Source organism: Strix aluco, chromosome 18 (genome assembly GCF_031877795.1).
Source record: "Strix aluco isolate bStrAlu1 chromosome 18, bStrAlu1.hap1, whole genome shotgun sequence".
In the NCBI taxonomy this organism is placed as follows: Eukaryota; Metazoa; Chordata; class Aves; order Strigiformes; family Strigidae; genus Strix; species Strix aluco.
The window spans coordinates 1,797,500-1,821,579 of NC_133948.1; the positions used below are offsets into that span (position 1 = coordinate 1,797,500).

At 44.7% G+C, this 24,080-nt stretch overlaps 1 protein-coding gene across 11 annotated transcripts in view; it reads right to left on the minus strand.

Annotated features, from left to right (window-relative positions):
* MYO1H (myosin IH) overlaps nucleotides 1–24,080 on the minus strand; it is a 57,526-nt gene that overhangs the window by 5,944 nt on the left and 27,502 nt on the right. For 6 of the 11 annotated variants that reach the window (XR_012625598.1, XM_074843719.1, XM_074843717.1 and 3 more), the window contains 23 exons: nucleotides 16,522–16,680; nucleotides 15,264–15,379; nucleotides 14,096–14,294; nucleotides 13,427–13,507; nucleotides 12,809–12,988; nucleotides 11,634–11,732; nucleotides 11,191–11,304; nucleotides 10,790–10,861; nucleotides 10,024–10,143; nucleotides 9,636–9,703; nucleotides 9,194–9,299; nucleotides 8,577–8,657; nucleotides 6,997–7,088; nucleotides 5,496–5,590; nucleotides 5,226–5,272; nucleotides 4,913–4,993; nucleotides 4,326–4,431; nucleotides 3,945–4,062; nucleotides 3,536–3,649; nucleotides 2,684–2,760; nucleotides 2,111–2,179; nucleotides 817–901; nucleotides 83–242 (listed from right to left, as the gene is read on the minus strand). Coding sequence is in view for 10 of the 11 variants with exons in the window: in XM_074843719.1 (XP_074699820.1) it covers nucleotides 83–242; nucleotides 817–901; nucleotides 2,111–2,179; nucleotides 2,684–2,760; nucleotides 3,536–3,649; nucleotides 3,945–4,062; nucleotides 4,326–4,431; nucleotides 4,913–4,993; nucleotides 5,226–5,272; nucleotides 5,496–5,590; nucleotides 6,997–7,088; nucleotides 8,577–8,657; nucleotides 9,194–9,299; nucleotides 9,636–9,703; nucleotides 10,024–10,143; nucleotides 10,790–10,861; nucleotides 11,191–11,304; nucleotides 11,634–11,732; nucleotides 12,809–12,988; nucleotides 13,427–13,507; nucleotides 14,096–14,294; nucleotides 15,264–15,379; nucleotides 16,522–16,680 (2,439 nt within the window). In the remaining variant the exon portion in view is untranslated. Of the gene's footprint in view, nucleotides 1–82; nucleotides 243–816; nucleotides 902–2,110; nucleotides 2,180–2,683; nucleotides 2,761–3,535; nucleotides 3,650–3,944; nucleotides 4,063–4,325; nucleotides 4,432–4,912; nucleotides 4,994–5,225; nucleotides 5,273–5,495; nucleotides 5,591–6,996; nucleotides 7,089–8,576; nucleotides 8,658–9,193; nucleotides 9,300–9,635; nucleotides 9,704–10,023; nucleotides 10,144–10,789; nucleotides 10,862–11,190; nucleotides 11,305–11,633; nucleotides 11,733–12,808; nucleotides 12,989–13,426; nucleotides 13,508–14,095; nucleotides 14,295–14,377; nucleotides 14,636–14,730; nucleotides 15,380–16,521; nucleotides 16,681–17,790; nucleotides 17,992–22,003; nucleotides 22,034–24,080 lie in introns of those variants that run through there. The other 5 variants (XM_074843724.1, XM_074843722.1, XM_074843725.1 and 2 more) reach the window with 5 other exon arrangements.

A 24,080-nucleotide genomic window follows, 5' to 3' on the forward strand; every position in this document is an offset into this window, starting at 1 on the left:
AACCAGCCAGAGATCACTGCTCTTTCCTACGTGAGGTGTGCACACAGGTGACCACGGAACAGAAGCCTGCAGCCACCCTCACCTCTTCCAGGATGGACGGAGGTTGGAGCCAGCTCTTATCCAAGACGTTTTTTGGAACGTGGTCTCTGAGCTTCATGAAGTATTTGTATTGCACAAGCTTCACAAATTCAATGTTCTCTGGGCAAAGGGGTTTCTTCCGATTGATGAAGCCATTTATGAATCTACAGAACACATCCAAACCAGAACTTACACGTTACCTCCAGAAACCAATGGAAATGCAAAGGCAAGTCACAGAAGGCACACAGCAGGCTCACTGACATTAACTCAGGTGCACTGTCACCTGTGTTACAGCCATGGAAGTCTTAAGCTTTATAATATTCCAAACTTTTTTTTCCCCAGGTTTTATTGACCAAAATACAGTGCTTTGGAAGGAGGATCAGCACTACTTCTGACACAGTATTCAGGAGCTAGGTTTAAGGGAGTGGAGATGGAGGAGCGTATGTGAAGAGAACAGGCAGGCACGCGAAAGATTGGTTTGGAGATTCCTTCTACCAGTATAAACCAGCAAAGCAACAGGAATTGGTGCAAGTCAGAGAATTCCTGAAGAGGTGATAGGCGTTTCTGATCAACCCCATCTGGCAACTGTCCTCCTAACTACCATGACGGCTTAAAAACAGGTGTGAAGGAGATGGTTTTGACTCGCTGTACTGTCAGTACTCTGGACTCATTGTGCAGAGACCATCACCAGGCTGTGACTCACAACCCTCCCCACGACAACCATGCAGTGTTAATTACTTCCTGATTATCTGAACTGCCCACGTCCTCTTCTTGGCCGCCTTCCGTGCCAGCGCTCCTCGCCAACAAGCCTCCAGCTTGATAGCTGCAAGAATTAATCAGGTCCTTGCATTAGTGTCAGAGGTCCTGTGCCATACTATCCTTTACAGCCACACAGCAGAAGTTATAACCGGCTCTTTTGCAGCTCTTCCATCAGCTGATCTGTACAGGAAGAAGCTGAGAACATTCTTCTTCTCTGTAGTGACCGGCTGATCCAGCCCTACCTGCACTGTAGAGCTCAACATCAACTCATCAACAATGTAGTGTACACAGCAAACAGCTCATCTCAGAAAGCTGGCCTCTGAGCCTGCAGCATTATTCATCAGCCTGTCCACCATGATGAGAGGGTTTGCTCCCTCACAGTTAACAAGCAACTCCTCAGTACCCCAGAACATCCCCACGTGCGCAGCAGAGGGTGCTGCCGCTGCACAGAGCAGCTCCCACAGCTGATGTTTGGGTGGCAGCAGTGGGGTGAGGTGCTAAACAGCCCCCTGGGAATGCTTTTCACACAGCATCACCCACATCTGACACTGACACCCACAGCCCTGCAGGGAAGCTGCTATCTGCAGCAACACGGATTCAGGACAGAATCCCAGAATCATCTCAGCTGGAAAAGCCCTTGAAGCTCCTCCAGCCCAACCATGAACCTCACCCTGACCGTTCCCAACTCCACCAGATCCCTCAGCGCTGGGTCAACCCGACTCTTCAACCCCTCCAGGGATGGGGACTCCCCCCCTGCCCTGGGCAGCCCATTCCAACGCCCAACAGCCCCTTCTGGACAGAAATCCTTCCTAAGAGCCAGTCTGACCCTGCCCTGGCGCAGCTTGAGGCCATTCCTTCTTGTCCTGGCGCTGGTTCCTTGGCTCAAGAGACTCATCCCCCCTCTCTGCACCCTCCTTTCAGGGAGTTGGAGAGGGCCATGAGGTCTCCCCTCAGCCTCCTCTTCTCCAGACTAAACCCCCCCAGGTCCCTCAGCCGCTCCCCATCAGACCTGTGCTCCAGACCCTGCACCAGCTCCGTTGCCCTTCTCTGGACTCGCTTGAGTCATTCAATGGCCTTTTTGGAATGAGGGGCCCAAAACTGAACCCAGTCATCAAGGTGTGGCCTCACCGGTGCCGGGTACAGGGGTAAGATCCCTTCCACATCCCTGCTGGCCACGTTATTGCTGATACAAGCCAAAGGGACCTCCCAAAGCGACAACTCCTACTGGAAAGCACAGCCCTAAGGAGAGAGTCCTCAGTTCCAGAGCTCCTACCTGCTTCTCTCTTCTTCTGGTACTCTCTCTTTCCAAGGCATCCTTTATATTTGGCCTGTAGTCTTGAAACTGGCAAAAAAAAAAGCAGAGACATTGCTTGTATCCAGGGGATCCCAGCATTCAGGAGCTGTGCTCCCAGCACTCACACCACCTGCCAAGATCAAGGAGGGTTTTGAGGTACAAAGGTGCCAAAACACTGCCAGGACCAGAAGCAGCCCATAGGTAAACGTAGCTCCACGCATTTCAAGCGGGTACAAACAGGTAACACCAGGAGGAGACAGATGGGATCCCAATCCCAGGGGAAAGGTACTTAGTGCATCTAGACATGGACCACCAGTTGCTGGAGCTCTAAAGGAGATAATATATCTAGAACTCAAGCAATAGAGCTGGTGATTTCTCCCCACCCTGGAAAAAGATTACTGAGTTTTTCTTTGGACTCTCTGGAGCTTTGCAGACCAGGGGTCTCTGCTCGCACCATGGTGCATCGGCTGCATGAACCTGGAGCCCAGAAACACAGTTTACCCAGGCTCTGCTTCTTAGTCTATACACAGATAAAGGGAACTGGAACCATACCTAACCGATGCTTTCTGAATTCAAATGCATCTTCAGTAGCAAACAGAGTCTTTGGGAACCGAATGAATATTTTGGTTCTGAAAAAGAGACCATGAACAGCTTATTCCTAGTGAGCCATCGTTTCAGCTGCCCTAACCAGGCTCAGAGTCCTCCAACTAGCTGTACTGCTAACGAGCCACATCTTCTGTAACCACTCTTCATTTGTTTCCCAGCAGCTGTGGAGCTCAGGATAAGCAGCTGAAACCCAGGGAAAACAGGTTTCCTTGTCTTAGCTACTATCCTAGACAATAATTCATGGATTCTGACAGCCACAGGTTGAAGGTGACAGTAGAGAGCCCTGCCTTGCCCTGTGCCTTAGCAGGGAGGACAAGGTTGTGGTTCAGGAGTGGTTGCAAAAGGCAGTTAAGAAAAGAACCCAGGCCTAAGCCAGGCAAGTTGCCTCTGGCTGCCCAAGCAAGCGGGGAGACCTGGAGCTGAAGCGAGGCAGCCCGTCTACCCTAACCCAGAGATGGAAGAAACTCAGCTGGATCGAGCTTCCACAGAAACAGGAAAGGAAAAATAAAGAGAAAATTTATGCATCTGGGCTTTTTTTATCTGTCTCCTTGCTCCTGTGCACTGTATACCTTTGGGCTGTTTTAAAGAAGCCACTAACCAGAACCCACCAGGTTTGCAGACCCAGGCGGGTCTGCCCAGTTCACGTGGTCAAGGAAGAAGGATCTGTTCACCCCACTACATCTTGCAGCTCTCCGGGAAGGGCCACAGGGTGGTTTGCGGTCACAGACAGGACAGAGGATTGAATATGGAAAACACCCTGTACCTGAGCAGCAGAGATCACAGAGAAAATAAATTTACCTTCCTAATTTGTACTCCTCAGGCTTGTAACCAATATGCTTGATGAGCATCTCCACACCCTCAGCCGCTGGCCCATGCCAGTGGGGCCAGGTAGCTGGACAGAGGGATTTATACCTGAAACATCAGCAAGACATCAACACAAATAACTTTATGTTTGAGGAACCCCTTCCTGAGACTCTCCCTACCCCCCGCCAATTCCTACTGCTTTATTCAAGGCAGAAGACGCCAAAGCAGATCAGAATGGATAGAGACAAGAGACATGTACAAAGGTTATCTCTGACGCAGAAAAGTGTCTGCTGACACCTCCACATCTCCTGTCACTGGGACTTGACATTTAAACAAACCTTGCTCTGAAGCCCTCGTGGGAGGGCAGGTTTACCTGGCTAGAGGGCAAAACAGTTCCACTTACCTTTGCAAGAAAAGTTCATATTTCCGCCGATACGCGAAGCCAGCTCGTCTCACCCGCAAGTGCTCCATCAGTCCCAGGTATTTTACCTGATGTCGGATCAGATAATCATCAAACTTCCCTGTAGTAAGAACACACATTCACTGGTAAACAGCCTGTGGAAGCACACTCACTTGTCCACATATTGGGACGAATAAAGAAGGAATCAAATCCACAGTTACCCAAGGTGATGACTTTGCTGCTAGCTTAACGAAGATTTTTACATACATATATACACACACAAAGCATATATACAACATATATATGTGCTGTACGTAGCTACAAGCTAAAGTTTTCCTCACTGCATTCCTTTATCTCAACTGTGTCTTCAGCCCAAAGCCTTACCAGGCTCCTTGTTCTCATTCGGTTTAATGCATCGGACATAAGAAGGCTCCTTGGACATCAGGATTTCTATAAGACTCATCAGACTGTTTTTGAACTGGGTTGCAACCTAAGATGACATTGAAAGAACTTTCTTAGCTTTGGAACTCATCACTGCAGCAATGGAAATCAACTCATTCCCTGCACCCACCTTTAAACTGTAAGTAAAAGGCTGACAAAGGCATTAGTACCACAAGGCTTTTGAAGCACAGTGAGCCATAACTTACCTGGACAGAGTGCTGCACTGGAAGATTTAACTCCTGCCGTACAGCCGGACACGCAAGGTAGCCCTTCAGAAACTAACTACTGTTGGATGCTAGGCACAGGGCTCATATTAGAAGGATTCATTAATAACAACATTAAGGTACGTCACTTTGCTAGCTGCTGTCTCAGCAACGTCACTGTTCAACTACCAGGAAGCTAGCAGGGGTGTAACACCAGCCAAAAGAAATAATCCACTGCATTCAGGACTAAAGACTGGACCAGCGGTTAAGTCAAGACTTGGGAAGTTGAGTTTATGGTTCAAAGTTAAGACTAAAGATGAAACTCACAGTCTCTGGTCTCCTCCTGTTGTCCAGTTCTGACAGTAAGAAGCATTCTCTAATGATGCCATTTTTAGAGTTGCACAGCACCTGAAACGGGGGAAGTGAGAAGCCGCCTTATTTGGCAGGCCTGCTGCTCCTGCTGCGATGCTTCTACGCTTGAGCAGCTCAGCTGTGAGGACACACATGCAGGTGCCTAAAGAACACTGCTACGGAGAAATCCATGTTCTTGTTTGCTACGGAGATTAAATACATCTTCTGCAAAACAGCTCTGCTTCGAGCAAGGTAACTTAAGAGAACAGCCTCCCGTTTCTGTTCTTACCTCTTTCAGGTTTCTGTACAGGAGATCATTATTCTTCTCCAGAAATCCTGAAAAAAAAAAAAAGTGTGATTCTTTTTGGAGGCTACACACTTTAGCACAAAGCCTGGAAATTTCCATCCTCAAAATTCACATTGCATGCAAGTTTGAGATTTTCAGGTAGCACCTTCAGAGGGCAGATATTTTGTAATTCATCTTCACATCAAGTTATTACCTACTGCCCTGGCTTAAAAGCTCAGGTAACTCCTAGACTAGCACTTTGCTCACACTCACCAACAGCACAGTAAGTGACTTCTCCTGCATAGTGAAGGAGGCGGAAATCCACCCAGTCAATCGATTTCCGTGTTTTCTGGTCTGCAAGCTTGCGACTGCAAGGGAAAAAAAAAACAAAACACGAAGAGAAAAAAAAGCAGCAAATGGACTTCCTCAGCTTGCAGAAAGTCACCTGCACAAAAAGCAGCTGTAGGAGAGCTGGGAGTCTGTCTAATGTCTGTTCTATCAACATGGCTCTGACTGCACAGCTATGGGCAATAATCAAATTATCATCTATCTGCCCATTCTGAACAGTTAACAGCAAAATTCAGTGCTGGAGAATGGAAGTCAGCTACCATAAACTCCTCAAAATATGTGTGACCTACCCACTGCCATTTGGCAATGATCACCCTTTCCAGAAGTATTAATATTTCCTCCTATAACATTCATTTAAATACATTCTTATTACCTATATGACAGAAAGATCACCAGCTTCCTCAATTTCAAAGTGAAAGCAGGGGGAAGGATTGTTTGAGATATTTTTCCCTAGAACAAGAACCCAAATACAAAGGTGGAATCAAAAGAATTCAAGAATAGCAGGAGCATTTTAGAAAGCAAGAACTCCTGGGGGAAAAAAAAAAAAAAAAAGGGAAAAGGAAAACAAAAAAGAGCAACTTCACAGTTTAAGTTTCAGCTTTATAAGCAGTCACTAACAGCAGAGTTGTGTGTCACAACAGCACATTACTACAAAGTTTCCTTCCAAAATTATCACCAAGTACAGATCCCATTTAAGTAACTCTAGCACTTCTATTTAAAGCTTTTAATCAGGCAGAACAGTATTAAGGCACATCGTGGTGACAAGGAAGTTGGCTATAAATTTTCCACTTGGCTGTGATGAACTTCAGAGATGTAGAAGGTGACAATTCAGCAGCGTGACTCTGAATTGACGACTTGTCAAAGCCTTTCAGTGGGCTTCTGCTGGGAACTGCCAGAACAGCCCAGCGCCAACGTGTTCATCTGCCACCAAAACGGAATCCGAAAATATGACAAACTGAGTATTAACCAAAATGCCACTCATCTGGGAGATCTCAGCAGGAGCATGTTTCTTCCCTCTTTGTACCCAAAGCTCACGCATATCAAGATGGACTTAAATGTTTAGGTGCCCCTCACAGCCTAGGGCATCAGGCTCCTCCTCACAATATCTTCAGCCTTCCCTGGAGTCAGTGGGGGACAAAGCCATCTAACCTCCATGGGCTAAAACCACGGGCCAAAGCCATCTAATCTTTAGTCCCTAAAATTAGTGTGGGGTGAAACACAGAAGAAAAGGAGACAGGAATCCCCCTCCCACCTCCCTAAGACCCCAGGTCATACTCTGCCAGCATAGCACACAACATTAGACAGCAGATGGGCTGCTTGATTTTCTTTGGTACAAAACAAAAATTGTTCCCTCCCCAGTAATCTGTCACAGGTAAGAGATGGGAAGAGTTTCCTCTGTGGTAGGATACAGAGTGTAAATGCATACGTCACGAAGTGGGCATGATCTCCTACTTTCTCTTCCAGCTTTTCCAAGAAGCTCAAATCAGTCGCTTCACCAGGCCGTAAGCACTCTTCATCCTGAAACAGCAGGCGCCGAATCAAATGCTGCTCTGAACAGACTACTCCCTCCTTGCTAATATCTAGTAAATTTGTTATGCAAAACCAAAGAGCTTGGTTATAATTTGAGATTAGTTCTGTTTTATACAAGCAATTTCCTAGTTAAATAAGCTTTCATTTATCTGTTTTCAGTAGAACTGTCAAGGTAAATCAAGTTAAGCCAAATCTGCCTTTTTCTTCCAAATTTGGCAATGCACTGCCTCATCCTTTATTATTTGTAGTTCATTTAAACAAAAACAGGGAGAAAGATTACATCATTAGACACTAAAATTCAGAAGGGCCTGAAGAACTCTTGGTCTGGATGAATCACAGAGTTGGAGGGGAAAGACAAGCTTATAGATTATCCTTTTTTATCCTTTTTTAACCCAAGAAACTCCTACAACTCCTTCTGCTCTTCCAGTTGTACTATGTGTAGAAAAGTCCTGCTGGAAAGGGCAATCCATTGCAATGTGAAGCTAATGCTGAGCTTCAGCAGCACCTTCTCTGGATTACAGCGTCCTAATCCTCTGTCTCCCATACCAAGGTGATAAAAATTCTCAGCTTTGTGGACATGTCAGAGGTGGTGGCAAGGGACAACTCAACTTCAAGTTTGGCTACAAGTCTCTACTGGAAGATTACTACATTTCTTACTAATTCGGGTTTGCATTCAAGAAAGTATCATCGTGGTATCATCTGAGCTTGTGTGCTCAGACTCCTCTCCGTGGAACTGCACACTTATCAAAGCAAAAAGCCTTGGACAGCACTGCAGAACAAGCTCCTTGTTAAAGGCTCTGGAGAGAGATGCCTTCAGCCTCGCCCGTTTCTCCTGCCATCCCTATGAAGGCACAAAGAGGATTTTCTTCAGATCAGTGTTTTAGGAGCCATAACAACTAAAGGGCAAGGAGACAAGAGGAGCATGTACAGCTCAGGAGGAGGTAGGCAGCTCTCAGGTTTCTCCCCTAGCTGAGCCCTTCTGAAGCACCAGACATCAAGGCCAGCAAGTCATGGAAGCAGACAGATGGGATGAATTCTCTTTCATCTTTACAGGAGCCTGGATGTCTGACTTCAGGTGGCTATGGAGAAGCACTCTCATGTTCTGCAGTCTCCCCAACAGTCCTTGAAGAAGCCGGGGTCCCATCCCTGTTGTTGATGGAGCCAGGCAGGTTGCTGCAGGTACCTTCCTTCTATGTCTCAGTGTCTCCAGTCAAAGAGTGGAGAGAATGGCCTAGGTCTGCCTTCTCAAGCACTCCGAGCTGCCGTAGAAGCAGCACACCTCCTTTAAAACCCACAGCTCTCTAGCAAGCAGATCCTCTACCTTAACCTTCTGGGTCTTTGGTTACAAGGTCTGTTTGTTTACATTCTGAACAATGCAGTATCATCAGATAATTAGAGGAAAAATACCATTTATGGACCATTACAGCAGGGCACAGGCAGGCATTTTAGTTTAAGCAGCACAAACTCTGTTCTTACCAGAATGGAGATTATCCCTTTATGCTTCTGCTCAACCAGGTCACAAATGATCTTGTTGTTAAAATATGGAATTGGTTCCCACTTGAAGGAAGAGAGAAAAAAAAAAAAAGAAAAGTTTTAGAGGAAGATCTTTTCCTTGCCATTTCTAAGTTCTTTGGAGCCAGATTCCAGTCACAGTAAAGATCTGTATTGTGAATGAGGACTGACCAAGCTGCTGGGGAAAGGGACACCACAGTGATCTTCCACCCCACCCCATAGTCTTCCTGCTCTCAGCAGCCCAGACCATCCTCCTATTCTGCATGTTAACGCACTCCACTGTCCAGGTCTATGCTGTTGGAGCTCCTCATTTCTACAGGAACATGCTCACAGCTGGGCCCTTTGAGTTTTGGGGAATGTCCTACTCCTTTCTTAGATGATGTAAATTAAGTCTAGGCCAAATTACACTTCAAAAAGGGGTACACAATGAGACCCATGTCTATCTTATACTTCCAATGTGAATAATGCAAACTAAAAAAAAAAAAAAGAAGAAAGCAGGATGCCTTCTTCATTGATGATCTAAAGCATTCAGTTGTAACGGCAGTTCAAAGAAAAAAGGGGAGGGGAAAAATAATAATTACCTCTATTCCTTCCAGTTCATATTCTTCCTGCTCTGCTTTCAAGGTCATCTCAATCAACAGCTGCTGGAGCTTCTCATTGCAGTAATTAATGCAGAACTGTTCAAAGCTTCAGAGTGGTCAAAGGAGCATTAGTTTTCATTGATTTCATGGACAGTTTTACTCCTCCCACCACTACCTACCACTTTCAAGCCAAAGAACCCCCTTCTATACAGATCAAACCCGTACACTCCCACACCACTGTACCAGTGGCTCAAATCTAGGCCAGATGTCCAAGCTAAAGCTTTCACCAGGGGGTTCACCAACCCAGCGCACTCCCATTTTGCAGTCACCAGTAGTTTGCCTTGCTGGGAGAACAGTACACTCCAGAAGCCACGTAGGACTTCAGCACACAGCCCCACCGGCATGAGGACAGATTACCCCAAGCCTCAGGAACTGCTGTTACCTGTTTGTGTCCAGCACTTCAAAACCATAGATATCCAGCAGGCCGATGACTGTTTTCCGAGTTGAATCCTGTTAAAGACACCATTGCTGTGGATTTGCTGCTTCAGCTGATGCTTCTTCCCTGCGTGTTTCATGTTGTTTCCTTCAACTAAATTTTAAGCTTTCTCTTTGAGAGCTTTGTATCACATGCCAAGGGAGCAGTCACTTTAAAGCAAGTAATGAACAGCTAGAACTTTTTACCATACCACCTTCCACACCTAACTAGTTTTCCAGCTCAGTGCTGTGGATGTCCCTACATCAATTATCAAGCATCCAAGATATTTGGTGCTGTAGGGCCTCACTGGAGAAAGTACTCAGTGTGTTAGGAGGACACGGGACAAGAAACCAACCTTGTTGGCTAGAGAGCCATTAATTTTGTTGACTAGCCAAGTGAAAGTTCGTCCATAAATCGCCTTTGCTACGGCATCCCGAGCATAGAACGCCAGATCCACGTTCAGCGGGCTTAGGACCTAAAAATAAAATAGATATGACAGAGATGATAAACACCACAGCTGATCAGAGCAAACTTCTGCAAAGCCAGTTCACGCTCGTGGCTTGGAGAACCAGCTGTAGTGTTGTGTACCGCAGCACAGTGCTCAGCCTGTCTGAACCACAGCTGCCTACAGCTTTATTCACCATCAGTGTTACTTCAGTCAGGTGTACAGCCACATGCCAGCAGCACTGTACTACCTTTTGGAGAGTACAATTAATATAAGTGGGGAAAGTATTCCGGCTTCCTTTTATTTTATTAAAGTTGGTACAAAATACTCAAAGAACAGTTTTTACCAGTGCTTTTCTCTGTTTATGCAGCCCAGTTTCCCAGGAAGCATTCTAGGGACTGAACAAAAGGAAATTGGCTTAAATACAGGGCTGCCTGCAGGTCTCTGTTCCTAGCTTTTTCATAGTTACTACCTTGTTCAGCAGTAAAACTTTAATACTGGAAATATGTTTTAGTTTCATGTCTCAGGCTAGAAGAGGAAGGGGATACAGAGGAGAGAGACAGCCAGAGTGACCTGTTTTGACTGTAACACTGCTAAGAACAGGGCTCCTCCTCTGTCACCACCACTAGCCAGGGTGGCTCCCAGGTGCCTGGGGTTACACAGAACTACTTGATACCTCTTCAGATCTGGCTTCAATCTTCCGATTGGTGAGAGATTCCTGCAGAATGGACAAGTGCACACCCAGTAGCTGCAAAAAAAGAAATACTTACACTCAGAGTACGGCCAGCAGGAGACTGTTTAAATAAGCAGTATTGTGTGATCAGTAGGGTGTAACCCCCCAGTTCATTCCCTGTTATGCTCATCTTTGAGCAACAATAAGTAAGAAAGTTTCAGAGAGATGTGCTACAGAGAAAAGGGGCCCAACGATTCAAGACAGCTTATAACAAGAGCTGGGTATTTATAGAGCAATCCCTCTGCTTTTGGGAACAGATGTTTTTGTCCTTAAGAGGAAAACACAGCAAGGTTAAGGCTCTCTTCAAAGCACTTGTAATATTGACACTATCTCAGAAGAGCTACCTTTGAAATCCATTTGATCTGCGTGCCATCGCGAATGATGGCATGTCCATTGCTATCTTCTTCAAACTGAATGTTCCCGAGGTGCAGCACACTAGCAACAATTCCAAAGAGATGCTAATAACGAGAGATACACCGTTAGAAAAGAGGTTCCCACAGCTCCATGGGACGGGGCTAACCTTTGCTATGCACATTAATAAACAGAATATTGGCTAGGTTGAAGGAGGCAAGCCAGCCAGCCAGCTTCAGAGATAGGTGCCATCAGGCTGTACCAAGGGACAGAGCTCTTCACCCACCCACTCCCTCAATCCCCCCAAAATAACATCCTATTCCACCCTTAACACCTCTCCCAAGCAAGACTGCTTCCATCACTTTTAAGTAAAGAGTGCACTGCTGTCTTTCCTCAAATTCCCTTTGGTAGGCTCAGTCCCATTTAACACACATACCTCTATATCTTTTTCAGTAAAGTCAATGATAGAAAAAGCTTTGCGGACTATTTTCCAGTCATTCTTGTCATTAATAGAAAACACTTTGGCACATCGACCCTATACAATAAGAGAAAGATGAATTAGTACAATTAATTGGCAAGGCAATTTTATTGTCAGCAACAAACATAGCAGGCTACTGGGCATACTACTTACATTTCCAGTCTGTACAGATGCAGTCTGCAACTGGCTAGCAAGTTTATCTCACTCCTGCTGATCCTGAAAGTGGCTCATTTGATCAGATCTTTCAATTGATACTTAAAGCTTTAGATAATTTAAAGCATTGAGCTTGGATAGTGAGTACCATAAAATGGCTGCCTCTTGTGAAGAGCTTGAGCTTACAGACATCTTCCATTTTTATGGCAATATCATCTTCTGCCCAGGTCTTCTTCATTACCAAGGAAGAAAGGAAACTGAGAGCACTGCTACGGAATGAGCTGTACACTGCATAACCATACCTATAGACCTCTATAATATGAGGTCCATAAATCCTGAGAATCCAGGTCCTGACAGAGGAGACTTAGAAAAGATGCCCTTATACAAAGCAGAACTTGCAGAGAGATAGTGCTCTGCTGTTTAGTAGCTCAGAGCGCTCAACCAATCAGGAGGTGTCTTGACCATAGCAGAGGGACCTGGGTCATCAAATGGTTTGGTGACATTTGCTTAAGAGAGTTTCCATCCTCCCAGCAGCAGCAGCACGGATGGCAGCAGTGAGCCATTGCGCACACACAGAACATGGGGAATACACAATTAATAAAAGACCTGGTGAAAGTGACTTTTTTTTAAAAATTCTGACGGACTTGCTGTCACTGGGTCACGTTGCCCAAAATCTTGCTTCTGCCCCCACAACTATATCAGCTGATCCAATAAGAGATATTACCCCTTATAAGCCATTTATCGCTTGCATCCTTAGGCCATCACAGCTGGAACAGTTCCTGCCACAAAAGCACCCAGGGTAGAACGCTGTCTGACAACCTCAGCGTAAATGTGTTTGCAACCAACCTGCCCGGCAGGTTTGCTGTAACGTGACTTCTCTTAGCAGCTCAGCAGTGTGCTCAGTACTTGAGGAAAACTGCATTTGCAATCCCTACAGTTCGAGATATAAGACACAGAGAGGGGGACACACTCTCACTGACCTGGATAAGATACGCGTACTTTTGGGGGTTGCGCTCCAGTCCAAGCCAGCAAAGAAGATCCTTGTCTCCACCCTCTAATAACTGGTAGAAAATATGGAAATTCCTTTCTCCGTGGTTCTGGTGGACAACTCTGGATTTCTCAATTAGGTAACTGAGGATGTGCCCTCCCACTGGAGCTCCCTGGCAGAACAAAGCAGTCAGATCAGCACCAAGAGACAAAATAACATCGCTGTGACGGCCATTCCTCCACATCTAGGAACAAGGAGCAGTGTCAGGAGAAGCATGTTTCTGCTGTTACTCATCTGCCATCTTGTGTTTAAGAGTTAGTATCCAACAACAGTACAAGCTGTATCTAAAGTGTTTGCTGTCTTTCTAGTGTAACTTGCGCTTTACAACAATTTATATTAGCTTTCTACCGAGCGCTGGCAGCACTGCCAGTAATGTAGGAAGCTTTCAGGATGTATAACGAGTCACTTTACTCGCAAAATGCAACGCCTGTAAAAATAGGGTCAGAAATCTGCAGTGTAAGTCTTAATAAATCCTGTGCTGCCTGGTAAGTGTCCAAGAGATTCACTGATACAGCTTGTTTTAAGAGCGGTCCATTAAGTTTGTTCTCACCTTAAAATCAAATTGGATATCCATGTATTTCCCAAATCTACTCGAGTTGTCATTACGCAGAGTTTTTGCATTTCCAAAAGCCTAAGGATAAACAGATAGATTAAGGCGCTTCACACCTACTGAGAACCTGACACCCACAGTAGGACAAAGCTCCAGAAATAAAGATTTGCTGCATCAGCTGAGTCCTACTACTGAATTTAGTGGGATTAAAGAAATACAGACTTGGCAGGTTTATGGTGGGACCGAATGATCTTACAGTATTTTCCAAGTTAAATGATTTTATGATTCTAAAAATGTATTTCCCTAGCTTTAAAGGTGGAATTCAGCTAAAATTATTGCTTTTTCTTGTATGACCTATAACTGAAGCCACGAGGAACTGTTGTATGCTGTAGTTTTCTTATACTCCCAGGTTTCGGCTATCCTTCATTATAAAGCCCAAGCTTAAATTTCTAAACACATAGTGTTATTAAATCCCAAGCATTCCTTCAGAGGTTGTGCTGTCAAGAGGCCAAATCTATGTTATTATTTATGTTATACATGCAGGTGCATACCCATGTAAAACAGGAGGCCATTACTGGGTGCAGGTGTGCAGACTTGCATGAAAAGTCTTGCACAGCGAGGTCATCAATGCCAACTCTCCTGCAGTTTGTACCTTTCTTTAGTTTTTACCTCGAGAACAGGATTGGAAAGTAGCAGACGGTCACGGACGATCTGCAGCTGCTCTGTGGTTGGACAGGTTACAGCGTAATACTGCAAGATCTTCTTGGATGCTTCTGTCTTCCCAGCTCCGCTCTCCCCAGAGATGAGGATGAAATGATTGTTGTACTCACTGCACATCACCCGGTAGGCATTGTCAGCTATGGCATATCTGAACAAGGATCACAAGAAGTATTCAGAGGAGAAGCATCCATTAGAAACAGCAACAGGAGGCAGGGTATCAGAAGTACTTACTCCTCATCTAACATTACAAGTATTGGATATGATGGGAAAGCAGAGCTCAAAACGCAGGTCTTACTCAAGGTCTCATAGTAAAAACCTGGCCTGTATTTGAGGGACAGACAGGGCTTGTTCTTTTTCCCCCACTGTTACGGGAGGATTTATATAGGCTGCGTGTTTTCCTGGTGAATACAGTTTATACAGAGCAGGGACTCCCTCTTCCAAACAGAGGAGCCAGTTTTGATTCCAGTAAAGGGAAGACTTCAACTTCTGCTGATAAGAGACAGATAAAAAGACAACCAATAGCAGAGCCTTCACCAATACGCCACTTAAGGAAGGAAAAGGAAAAAGAAGAAAGAAAAACCTACTTGGCAAACCACCCAACAACTTCCGACCATCAAAACCATTTCAGCTTAGAGTTCAGAAATTCAGGTTTCTTCCTCTCCTGGGAAGTCCAAGCAGAGGCTGTGCATGAGCACTGTGCTAGTGCTGTGGTTGCCTGCACCGACACGGGGCCTCAGAGGATGAGGCAAGGTGGTTGGTGTTTTGGACAACTGAAGGAAAAGGTGTTGACTTGCACACGGACACAGTCAGGCAGTGGTCAGACTAGACCACGTGTAGTAAGGAGGACACCCTGAGCACTAGTCTGAACAGTTATCCTCAAGATAACTCTTCCCCTGCGTTTTCCCCAACATCACTTCTGCAATCCTTTTGTTTCCCTTTTATTCTCACAGTCAGCTAGAAGACCGAGACAAACACATCCTTACCTACAGGAAGATAAGAATATCAGCATTCACCAGACCTAGTGACTGTGGGTACACATCCTTGTTGCTAGTAAGCAGCAGTACAGAAAAAAAACCAATTTATCGATATAAGCTGAAATCCTCAGGGTTCTACTTACAGATGTGGTGGCAGTTCAAAAAAGTTTACCCCTCGATAAAGCTGCATCTGTGTCACTGTGTAGATATCCAGCTCTTTGTAAGGGTTGACAGATACGAGGAGAGTACCGATATACGTCTGCAGGGAGAAAGAACGCATACAGGTGGGAAACCTGTTCCATCACTACAACAGCTCCTGAGAGAGGAGTCAGCTACATCATGACATTATGCAAGAACAACTGAAAAAGATGGTACAGAACTTGTTGAGAGAAGGAAGAAAAAAAAAAGGCAAACCAAAACCACCCCACAGGTGTTACTACTTCAAAGCCAACACCAAACTTCTTGCCAAATCTAGTTAAGAGTGGAGTTGAACAACAAAAATCAAGCTTAGAGCCTTACATGCTATATACAAGGTTTTGATATCTCATGATGCTTATGGAATTTATTTTTTCCTACTTAAAGTTAACATAATAATGCATTTACTATCCCAACGCTGCTTCACAAAAGTCTTTGCAAATGACCAGTAACTAATGCTGTGAAGGAAAGCCAAGTAGGATGTCTGTTCCATAGACAGCTGTGCAACAGAGAAAATTCCTTCTTGACTGTGAAAGGTGATCAAATAACACGTTTCAGGACACATTACATTTTCCCTTATTTGTATACATTTTCAGCACATCCAAATTCCCTGGTTCTACCTTCTTTTTAATTATTTCCATTAGTGTTATACAAATATCAATCCTCATTTGACAAAGGACATGTTTAGATACTACTTGCCACTCCTGTAAGCCCATGTATAACCCTGGGGCTTCTGAGAACACAGACATGGCTGTGAAGTCATCTTCGTTTGCACCGTGGAGTACCCAGCACTTCTCATACAAGTCAGATACCACGCTCAGCGCTGCCTTGCCTTCAAAGGTAGTAAGGGAACAGGAGAGTGAAATGCTATTTACTGAATATGGTTTGGATCTTTGCAAGGCAACTCAGCAGGCTGAGACTGTATTTTCATTAGCTAAAGTAGTCAGACTACTCCTGGGTGATCACTCCGCTGAGTACTACTAACATGTAGCAATGTGTCTCAGAGCACAACAAAACCAAAGCTGGGAAAGCATTCCCTGTATTGATAGTGCCTCCCGCCCTGCAGTTCTAGTTTGCATCCCATCTAGATGGACAACAATTTTCTTTCTTTATATATATATATATATATATACACACACACCCCCCACACACTTGGAGACATTTCACCTGCCAGAGGCTACAAGAATGCACATGACCAGCACTTACATAGATGAGGTTCTCCTGGTATCGCTTACGAAGGTTGTTCAGGAAAGCAGTCTCACTGGTGTGGGAGTCCAGAAGCACAAAGTCCTGCACCCCGACTCTGTCCCGGGCTATCAGAGCCCCTTCCATGTTTTCATCAGTGTTATCTTCCACTTCTTCTTTCTACAACACAAAAGTTGTATGGTACAGAATTAGGAGAGAGCAGATCGGGACCCTAAGGGTCAGCTAAGTCCTTCCCCACACCCCAGGGCCAAATCGACCTTGCACAGTGATAACGCTAAAAGATTATCCTCCAAGCTGTTATTAACACTTTTCCCAAAGATGACAATTTCACACCATGAGAGTCTGCCTTCCAGCTTCTTTACAGTCAAGATGTCTGAGACTCATTCCCATGATCTGAGAGGAAGACCACGGTTTCCAGGCAGCCCTCACTAAGATGACAGTTGTTTGAGACAGACCCAGCTCCGAATGTGCCGTTACCATCTGGGACACTCCACTCAATCTAGACAAAGCAGTTACAAGCACAAAGTTGGAAGTTAACGCTGGAAGATGCCAGACAAATAGTTTTTAACACCACCTGCAACTACTTTATACAGATAAAGCTGTGGAAATGGAGAATCTCCAGAAAAGGCTGCATTTGACTTGACCTTTAGGGAAAAAAAAAAAGATTAATCCTAGAGCACTACTCTGCACAACACTGCTTCATTATTCCTGTTGCCTTCCACGAGCAGATCAAAGTCAACTTTCAGGGTTGGGCAGCAGATGTCTCCACACGCCAGTGAGAGACCTGGGCAGGGAGCGGCGAGGCCACCCAGCTGATAAAACTAATCAAAAAGCAATTTGGAGAACCGGTAAACCTTTACTAGTACACACCCCACCTCCTCTTTCTTAAGAGGCTGAAAGATACGAAAAGGTTGTCACTGACAAAACGTAACTCTTGCACACTCCACTGTCCATTCTTTATGGTGGAAGTTGACCTTATACTGAAAATAGTCACTGCTGAGGATCAAGTGCTTGTTTCCCAGGCTGTAAGAATAAATGGTATGCTTTTTATTCAATTAAATCAAGCTGATAATTTCAAGCTAGCAAATAGACAAACAGGATATTCTTTTTTCTATAGTAATAAGTGCGTCATGGTGTTTTCAGGGTTTCTTTTTTTGTTTGCTTTTTAAAGACACCAGGATTACACAGTTCAGAGAAAAATTCCTACCCTAACGGATAAAATACTTCCCTTATGACTGAAATGAAGTTAATACATTTTGAGCAGCTTACCTTTTAGGGTTCCCAGGCTTTGCAAATTAAGGGAGAGAAATTTGGCTGAGCAGCCGTCAGCTGAACACACAGAGCAGCTCCTCGGGCTCAGGGACGTGCACACAAACCCAGCACCTTTGCTATTCTCATCCTGCCCTTCACGACATTGGCTTTTTACGTTTTGCTGCTCCACTGCTCAAGAAGATTGTGTGATTGTGTGTAAAATTGTGAACAAGCATTAAAAGGAGGGTGATGGCCTGTTTATGCAGTGCCACATCACTTCCCCCCCCCCTTTTTTTTTTTTTTTAAAGCAGAAGCTTTACAAATTGTAAATGGGCACAATGTAAAGTGTTTCTGCTAAGCTTTGGCAAACCCTGACTCTGGGGTTAGGCTTTTGGGATGAGCCTGCACAGCACTGGTGGAAGACGAAAGCACTTTGGACACTAAGGCTTGCTGGATTTAGAAGCAGGGTTTCACTACGATGAAGAGCAAATCACAATATTCTTTATGACTGAGTGAAGCTCAGAACAGTCAGCTCAAACAGGAATTTTAATGTTAGTCTCACTTTTAGCACAGCCTGTTCTTTACATTCATCTGTTTATCGCACTGAAAGAGATCTGAGCTTTGAGATTTATATCCAGCAGTAACATCACCACAATACTCTAGAGAGGAAGATATTCTGAAAGCATACTATTTAAATCCTATCATACTTTAAAAATAAATCATACCTGCACTAACTTCACATACGAGTAATTACTTTTTTGCCTTTTACGTCCACTGCCTCCAGGTGACTGTGTTACCAGTTCCAGGTTGAAGAGGCAGCATTCTTCATTCTCCCTCAGCCATGGCGTGACTGTGATCACTTCCTCCTTCTGAGGATGTATCAGAAAGATTCCTGCATTTTTCCCTTTTAACATTAATAGCCCTTTTTTTTTTTTTTCCCTCCTCCACACATGACATATTTTGTCCATTCGTTATGCTTGTCCTTAGCTCAGGTTCTGTTGGTTTGGAAGACAATATAAAGGATGACTTAGCTTCTCAAACTGATACCTGTGCAGCCCCCACTACTTATGCAGGGAAGAACATGGGGGAGGGAGGAAAGAGTTTAAAAATAATCTCCTATTCATTGTCCTATTAAACATTTAATTTGATTCTACAAACTTCAAGAATCTAAGAGATATTCACACTACTAGTCACGGTCATTACAACTTTCCTTCTGAACACTTGCCTCTAAACCAAGTGGCCTGTTCAATACTTGCTAGTGCTGGTGTTCCCACACCACTAGTCACCCCAGTAGTCGTGACATCTCTCAGAAAGATTATTACAGCTTTGCAAAATCATTGGAAGACTTGACAGAATGGCTTTTCAGAGTGCAGTATTAAGTGGGATAATAGTAATCATTTCAGTCTCTCTGTTCTGGACTAATACAGATGACAAAACATTCAGTCGTACCTGGTTTTGTATTGAGCATAGTTGCCATGGTAATATCCAAATAAAAAAAAAAATCTATTCTGCAAATGTTTTTAGCAATCTTGCAACTTCACTGTATGGCAAATGAGACAAATGGGCAGCTATAGTGCAAATTACCAGAGTAATCATTTTTGTTAACTGTCTATCCCATCCAAGTAGTATTCAATATTATTTGGCAGTGCAATCTGCAGGGTTTTCATTACCAAAAGATAGGTGGTTTTTTCCTCTAAAAAACACTTTATCTATTCCACACACTTTGCTGTGAGGTTAATATTATCTAACAAACACAAGCATACATTTCATAAATAAAATGCCAAAGTTTAGAGACAGATATTTCTTTTGCCTCAATACCTTCTTCATCATTTAGCAGGGAAAATTCTGTCTTAATCATCCTTTCTTGATCTCACTACAAGGGCGGCCGAGCATGGAGCCCAGCCCCTACCAGCAGGGCTGACCTGCCCAGGCTGGGAGGGCACAGAACCTTCTTAAGACCTGACCAAGCTGTAGGAGTGTTTATCAGGCTTAGCAGAGCAGCTGTTCGTTAGCTCCGCGTCAGGAACAGAAGGAATTTACCAGCACGGCAGACCAGTAAAGATGTGCATCTCTCAAATGAAGCATGTTCAGGCTGTAATAATTCAGTATCCAGTGACAGAGAATTAAAAGCAATCAAACCTATGAAGCCAGGGCTGTTGAATGAGTTCTCAAACTTAAGCATGTCTTACCAGGTAAGACATGTCTTTGAATTTAATTGCAAATCCATTTTTAAAGCAGAGGCTTTGGCCTGCCTGCAGGAACTCCTGACAGACCCTCTGCTCTGCGCACAGCCAGTGCTTCTCTAGCAAGCCATCAAGATACCTACCCCTGGCCCACGTGGCAACTGCTCAGTCAGCAGCCTCCAGTACCAGACCAGTATCAACACACCAGAGCTACTCCATCCTGAATTAGACCTATCCAGACATTTCTACCACACCACGTGTATACACCCACGGTGTCCGGCTGCCCCACGTTAACGTGCCAGTCTCGTCTGGAGTATCCCGTACCACCTCTTTTAGGGGTTATGGCATATGAAGCCTCCTGTCTTTCTCGACTGTTGTTTTCTTTCAGCTGTCAGTTATTTCAGGATATTTCTGACAGTCTGAGTAAGGAATCATCTGATCTTTTCTCCTGAGGGTAAAGCAGGTTTTTTGGCAGAATTACTACAAGCAAAGAGAACACATGAACAGCTTCACTTTCAAAATACACATGCAGTATTAATCAAAATAATAATGCCCTGAACCCACCTTCCTCTACAGATACCCTGGACCAGGCCAAACAAAGAATTTAAACTGAAAACTTTAAATTAAGATTGACCTAAGGCAGTACAGAACTCAAACCATATCACAGTCTGAACCATTTCCCCTTATTTTTCCCCCCAGTTGATACTAATTTTTTCCACTCCAATTTGGTCATAGGACAGTGGCTGCCTGACAAGGTTAGGGTTTGTCATTTTACAAGAAAGATGGACTATAAACAACTTAAGGTGGGTTTGCCCTTCTGAGAAAGAACTCAGGACAAGCTGGACAAGCGACTTTTACATTCTCTCCAAGCCAGGAAGCATGAAAGAATAAGCCTGAAACCACAGTGGCCATCCACCTGATCAGGTTTCCTTAACCTAATTCTCTCACTCGTATGTTAATTGGTAAGTGACACTGTTCCCTGTTAGACAAAAATCCCGAACTCTTTTCTGGGCTACTTTGTGTTCAGATTTTCACAGTATTTTGCTGTTGCTTTTATTATCACAGTACCATTTACTGGCCTGCCCCCCACCCCGTTTCTGGAAGTTTACTCAAAGTTTTGTGCTTACCTGGCATCACCAACAGTAAGAGATACCCCCTCCCCGGACTCATCAGTGCACATTACCCCAGCAAGACACTGCTCTTTTAAAAGGATTATTTTCCTTTCCTCAACACTTAGGAGTCAGGAGATTTCTTTCTTGCCTACTGAGATGCAAGCTCTATCAGAAAATCTCTCCCTCACTACAATTAGGGTTTTCTTCTTTTCCCACAGGGATTTGTCTCTCAACACTGAAACTACAAGGAACTTTGTCAGATCACAACACAAATTCATGAGATACGCAGCTCTTGAAAAAGGGCTAAAATAAGGTCAGAAGCAACAGACTAGTTCTTTGACAAAGTTTGTACCAGTTTATAACAAACAAACAAGACTTGGCAAGGAACAGATAGAAAAACATCTTTTTTTTTAAAAAAAAAGAGAAGCTTTGCAAAATTATTACTTATCTTTGCCAGAGGCTCAGAACTTGATTTTTCAACAGGCTCCAAAGTTAACTGTCGCTGTTTCTTTGGTTTAACACCACAGAACATAAGAGATTAATGTACAGGGGAAGAGGAGGATCAGTTATGATGCCACTGCTGTTTTGGAAGCACTAGAAAACACAAACCAACCATGCTACATGCAAATACAAACACGAGGCAAGAGCCTCACGCAGCATATCTTTCAAGTAGCCTTTTACCCACGCAGTCAGGCGAGCACCCTTAGCTATAGCAAAGTGCCACGCAAGCCACCCGACTCCAGATGTGTTGAGTCCACCCATAAGGCCACCAAATCCCATGAGAAGAGCAGGGGAAAAAAAAAAAATAATCTTCTCAGGGATCTTCCATCCAACCCCCCTCTAAAGCCATCCCAACCTGCCAGAGATGCTGGATTTCCTTATCACCACCCTACAAATCCAGAAATGTTTTTATTTCACACACATCTCCTCCGTTACCTGCACGCCCCCAGCCGCAGCGTGCCATCTCCCGTCAATCCTTCTCCACCCCGCGCTTCTTCCATAAAGAGTTAACAGGGCTGAAGTTAAGGCCCACTGACACCAAGTATCATGTGTCGGGCTGTTTGCTCGCCTCCCTCCTTGGGCAGGGATGCTAACATCCTCCACCTTTAATGAATTATCTAACACGCTGTCAGCGCTCCGGCCGCAGCGAGGTTTATGCCGACAGCACCGCTTGATGAGATTTTAAGATCTCACTAAAAGACTGAAGACAAGTAATGGCCTCTAACCTTTCTGATGGGCAATTTGAGCAAATCCAGGCACAAAAAGCTACCACCCTTGAACTGAATCCTCACCTCCCGGCTTGGCTCCCCACTAGAGGTCACTGCAAAACCCATTTTAATCTGCAGTTTGAAGTTTTCACGGTTTATCCCTTTTTTTTTTTTTTTTCCCCCCATATGCAACAGCCAGTTTCTCCCCCCAAAAATGACTTCTCAGGTTGGACTCCGATTGCTGCCGACTCTCAAAGGATGCCAGCTCCTTCTCCCCCTCTGCCCAGCTGCCAAAGACAACAACCAATATTTTCTCATGATTGCTTCTCTGCATAAACAACTGTCAACAAAATAAAACCCCTCCGTTTGAGTAGCTGGTGGTCCGCGAGCAGCAGCAAGTGACCTCTCAGTTCTGGTCAACCATCCTCCAGATGATGCTTTCAATCCTGTAAAGATCTCCCTATTTTAAGAAGCTTCACTCCCAAGTCCAACCTCACTGAATAACGAAGGTGTCCTCCTAAAGGGACTCGTAGCGAGATCAGGGTCTACGGAAGTGGAAGAGCCCTTCACCTGGTCTTACAGCAACATTTAGAAATTAGATCTCTTACCTCGCGGCTCGGAGTCACTGAAGAAGACAGGCAAAGAGTATGATCCAGGGAGCCGAGTCAGGCAAAGGCACTTCTGACTTATCCTCAGCTAATAAATACTGATTCTGAACAAGAACATTCAAAACTTAATAAAAAAAAAAAACCCTCAGTAAAGTATACTTCCATAGGAAAGTGGAAAGAAACATCTGTTTATCAGACAGTTTATTTAGAACCATCTATTTCCTAACAGAATCAGGTTTTGATAATGGAAAGATACACAAGAGCACACATGTTACGATCTCTGCAACAAAACAGCCCATTCCCACCCCCTCTGAAACTCAGAGCCTTATCTAAGGCCGGACGCAGCGATCCTAAGCACAGTTCAGTCTGTCTGGCTCTGTCTCCAGCTGGCATCCTAGGAAATCTGCTGCGATACCAAAGATTTGACCTTTTTGCCTGTTCTTCTGTTGTTACACCCCTGAGATGTAAACAAATAGAATTTGTGCCACAGAAACGTAGCACAGTAAGCAGATATCTCTGGAGCCATCCGATTTAAAATAGGCATGAGATTTAAAATAAGCATGAGAGTCTCAGGCTTGTGCAGGACAGATGAACCTGGAGCAACGCTGCTAGTACAGATTCCTTTAGAAACATCAGAGCTCTGTTTTGGAAATACTCATTTACTGCAAGAGGCAGCGCTCCTTGACCCAGCCCTGCACCCCTTGTGCGCAACAGGAATTTGCTCATTAAAAGGCCTGAAAACTGGACAGCAGCACGGCAAGGATTACAAGGAAACCCCTTGGGCTCTGCTCCACCTAAGGCTCTCAAGAGAAGTCAGCCAAAAAAGCAGTGACAGTGCTTGACCATAAAAAGTGGTTAAGAAAGATGTTCTGCAAGAGCCTGCCTGGCAAGGTCAGCAGGAGAGCACGGACAGGCCCCGGCAATCACGTCTCTTCCTTCAGCTCTGGCAGTGACCTCAAGGTCAAGATCACAGCATACCGTAGGGCTGCTGGAAGGGGGCTACAGGCAGCTGCCTGCGTGGTGTCTGCTCCTCCAGGACCCCATCCCTTCATCCCCAAAGAGAACTCAGACCATCAAAGAGGTATATGCTTGGCAATAGGACTTGGAGCAATACATCACCGCCCAACAGTAAGAGCGAGCCCAGGGCGACAGGGAAGTACTTTCCTCCTCCCGTGGAAACTTTGGCGTGGCTCATAA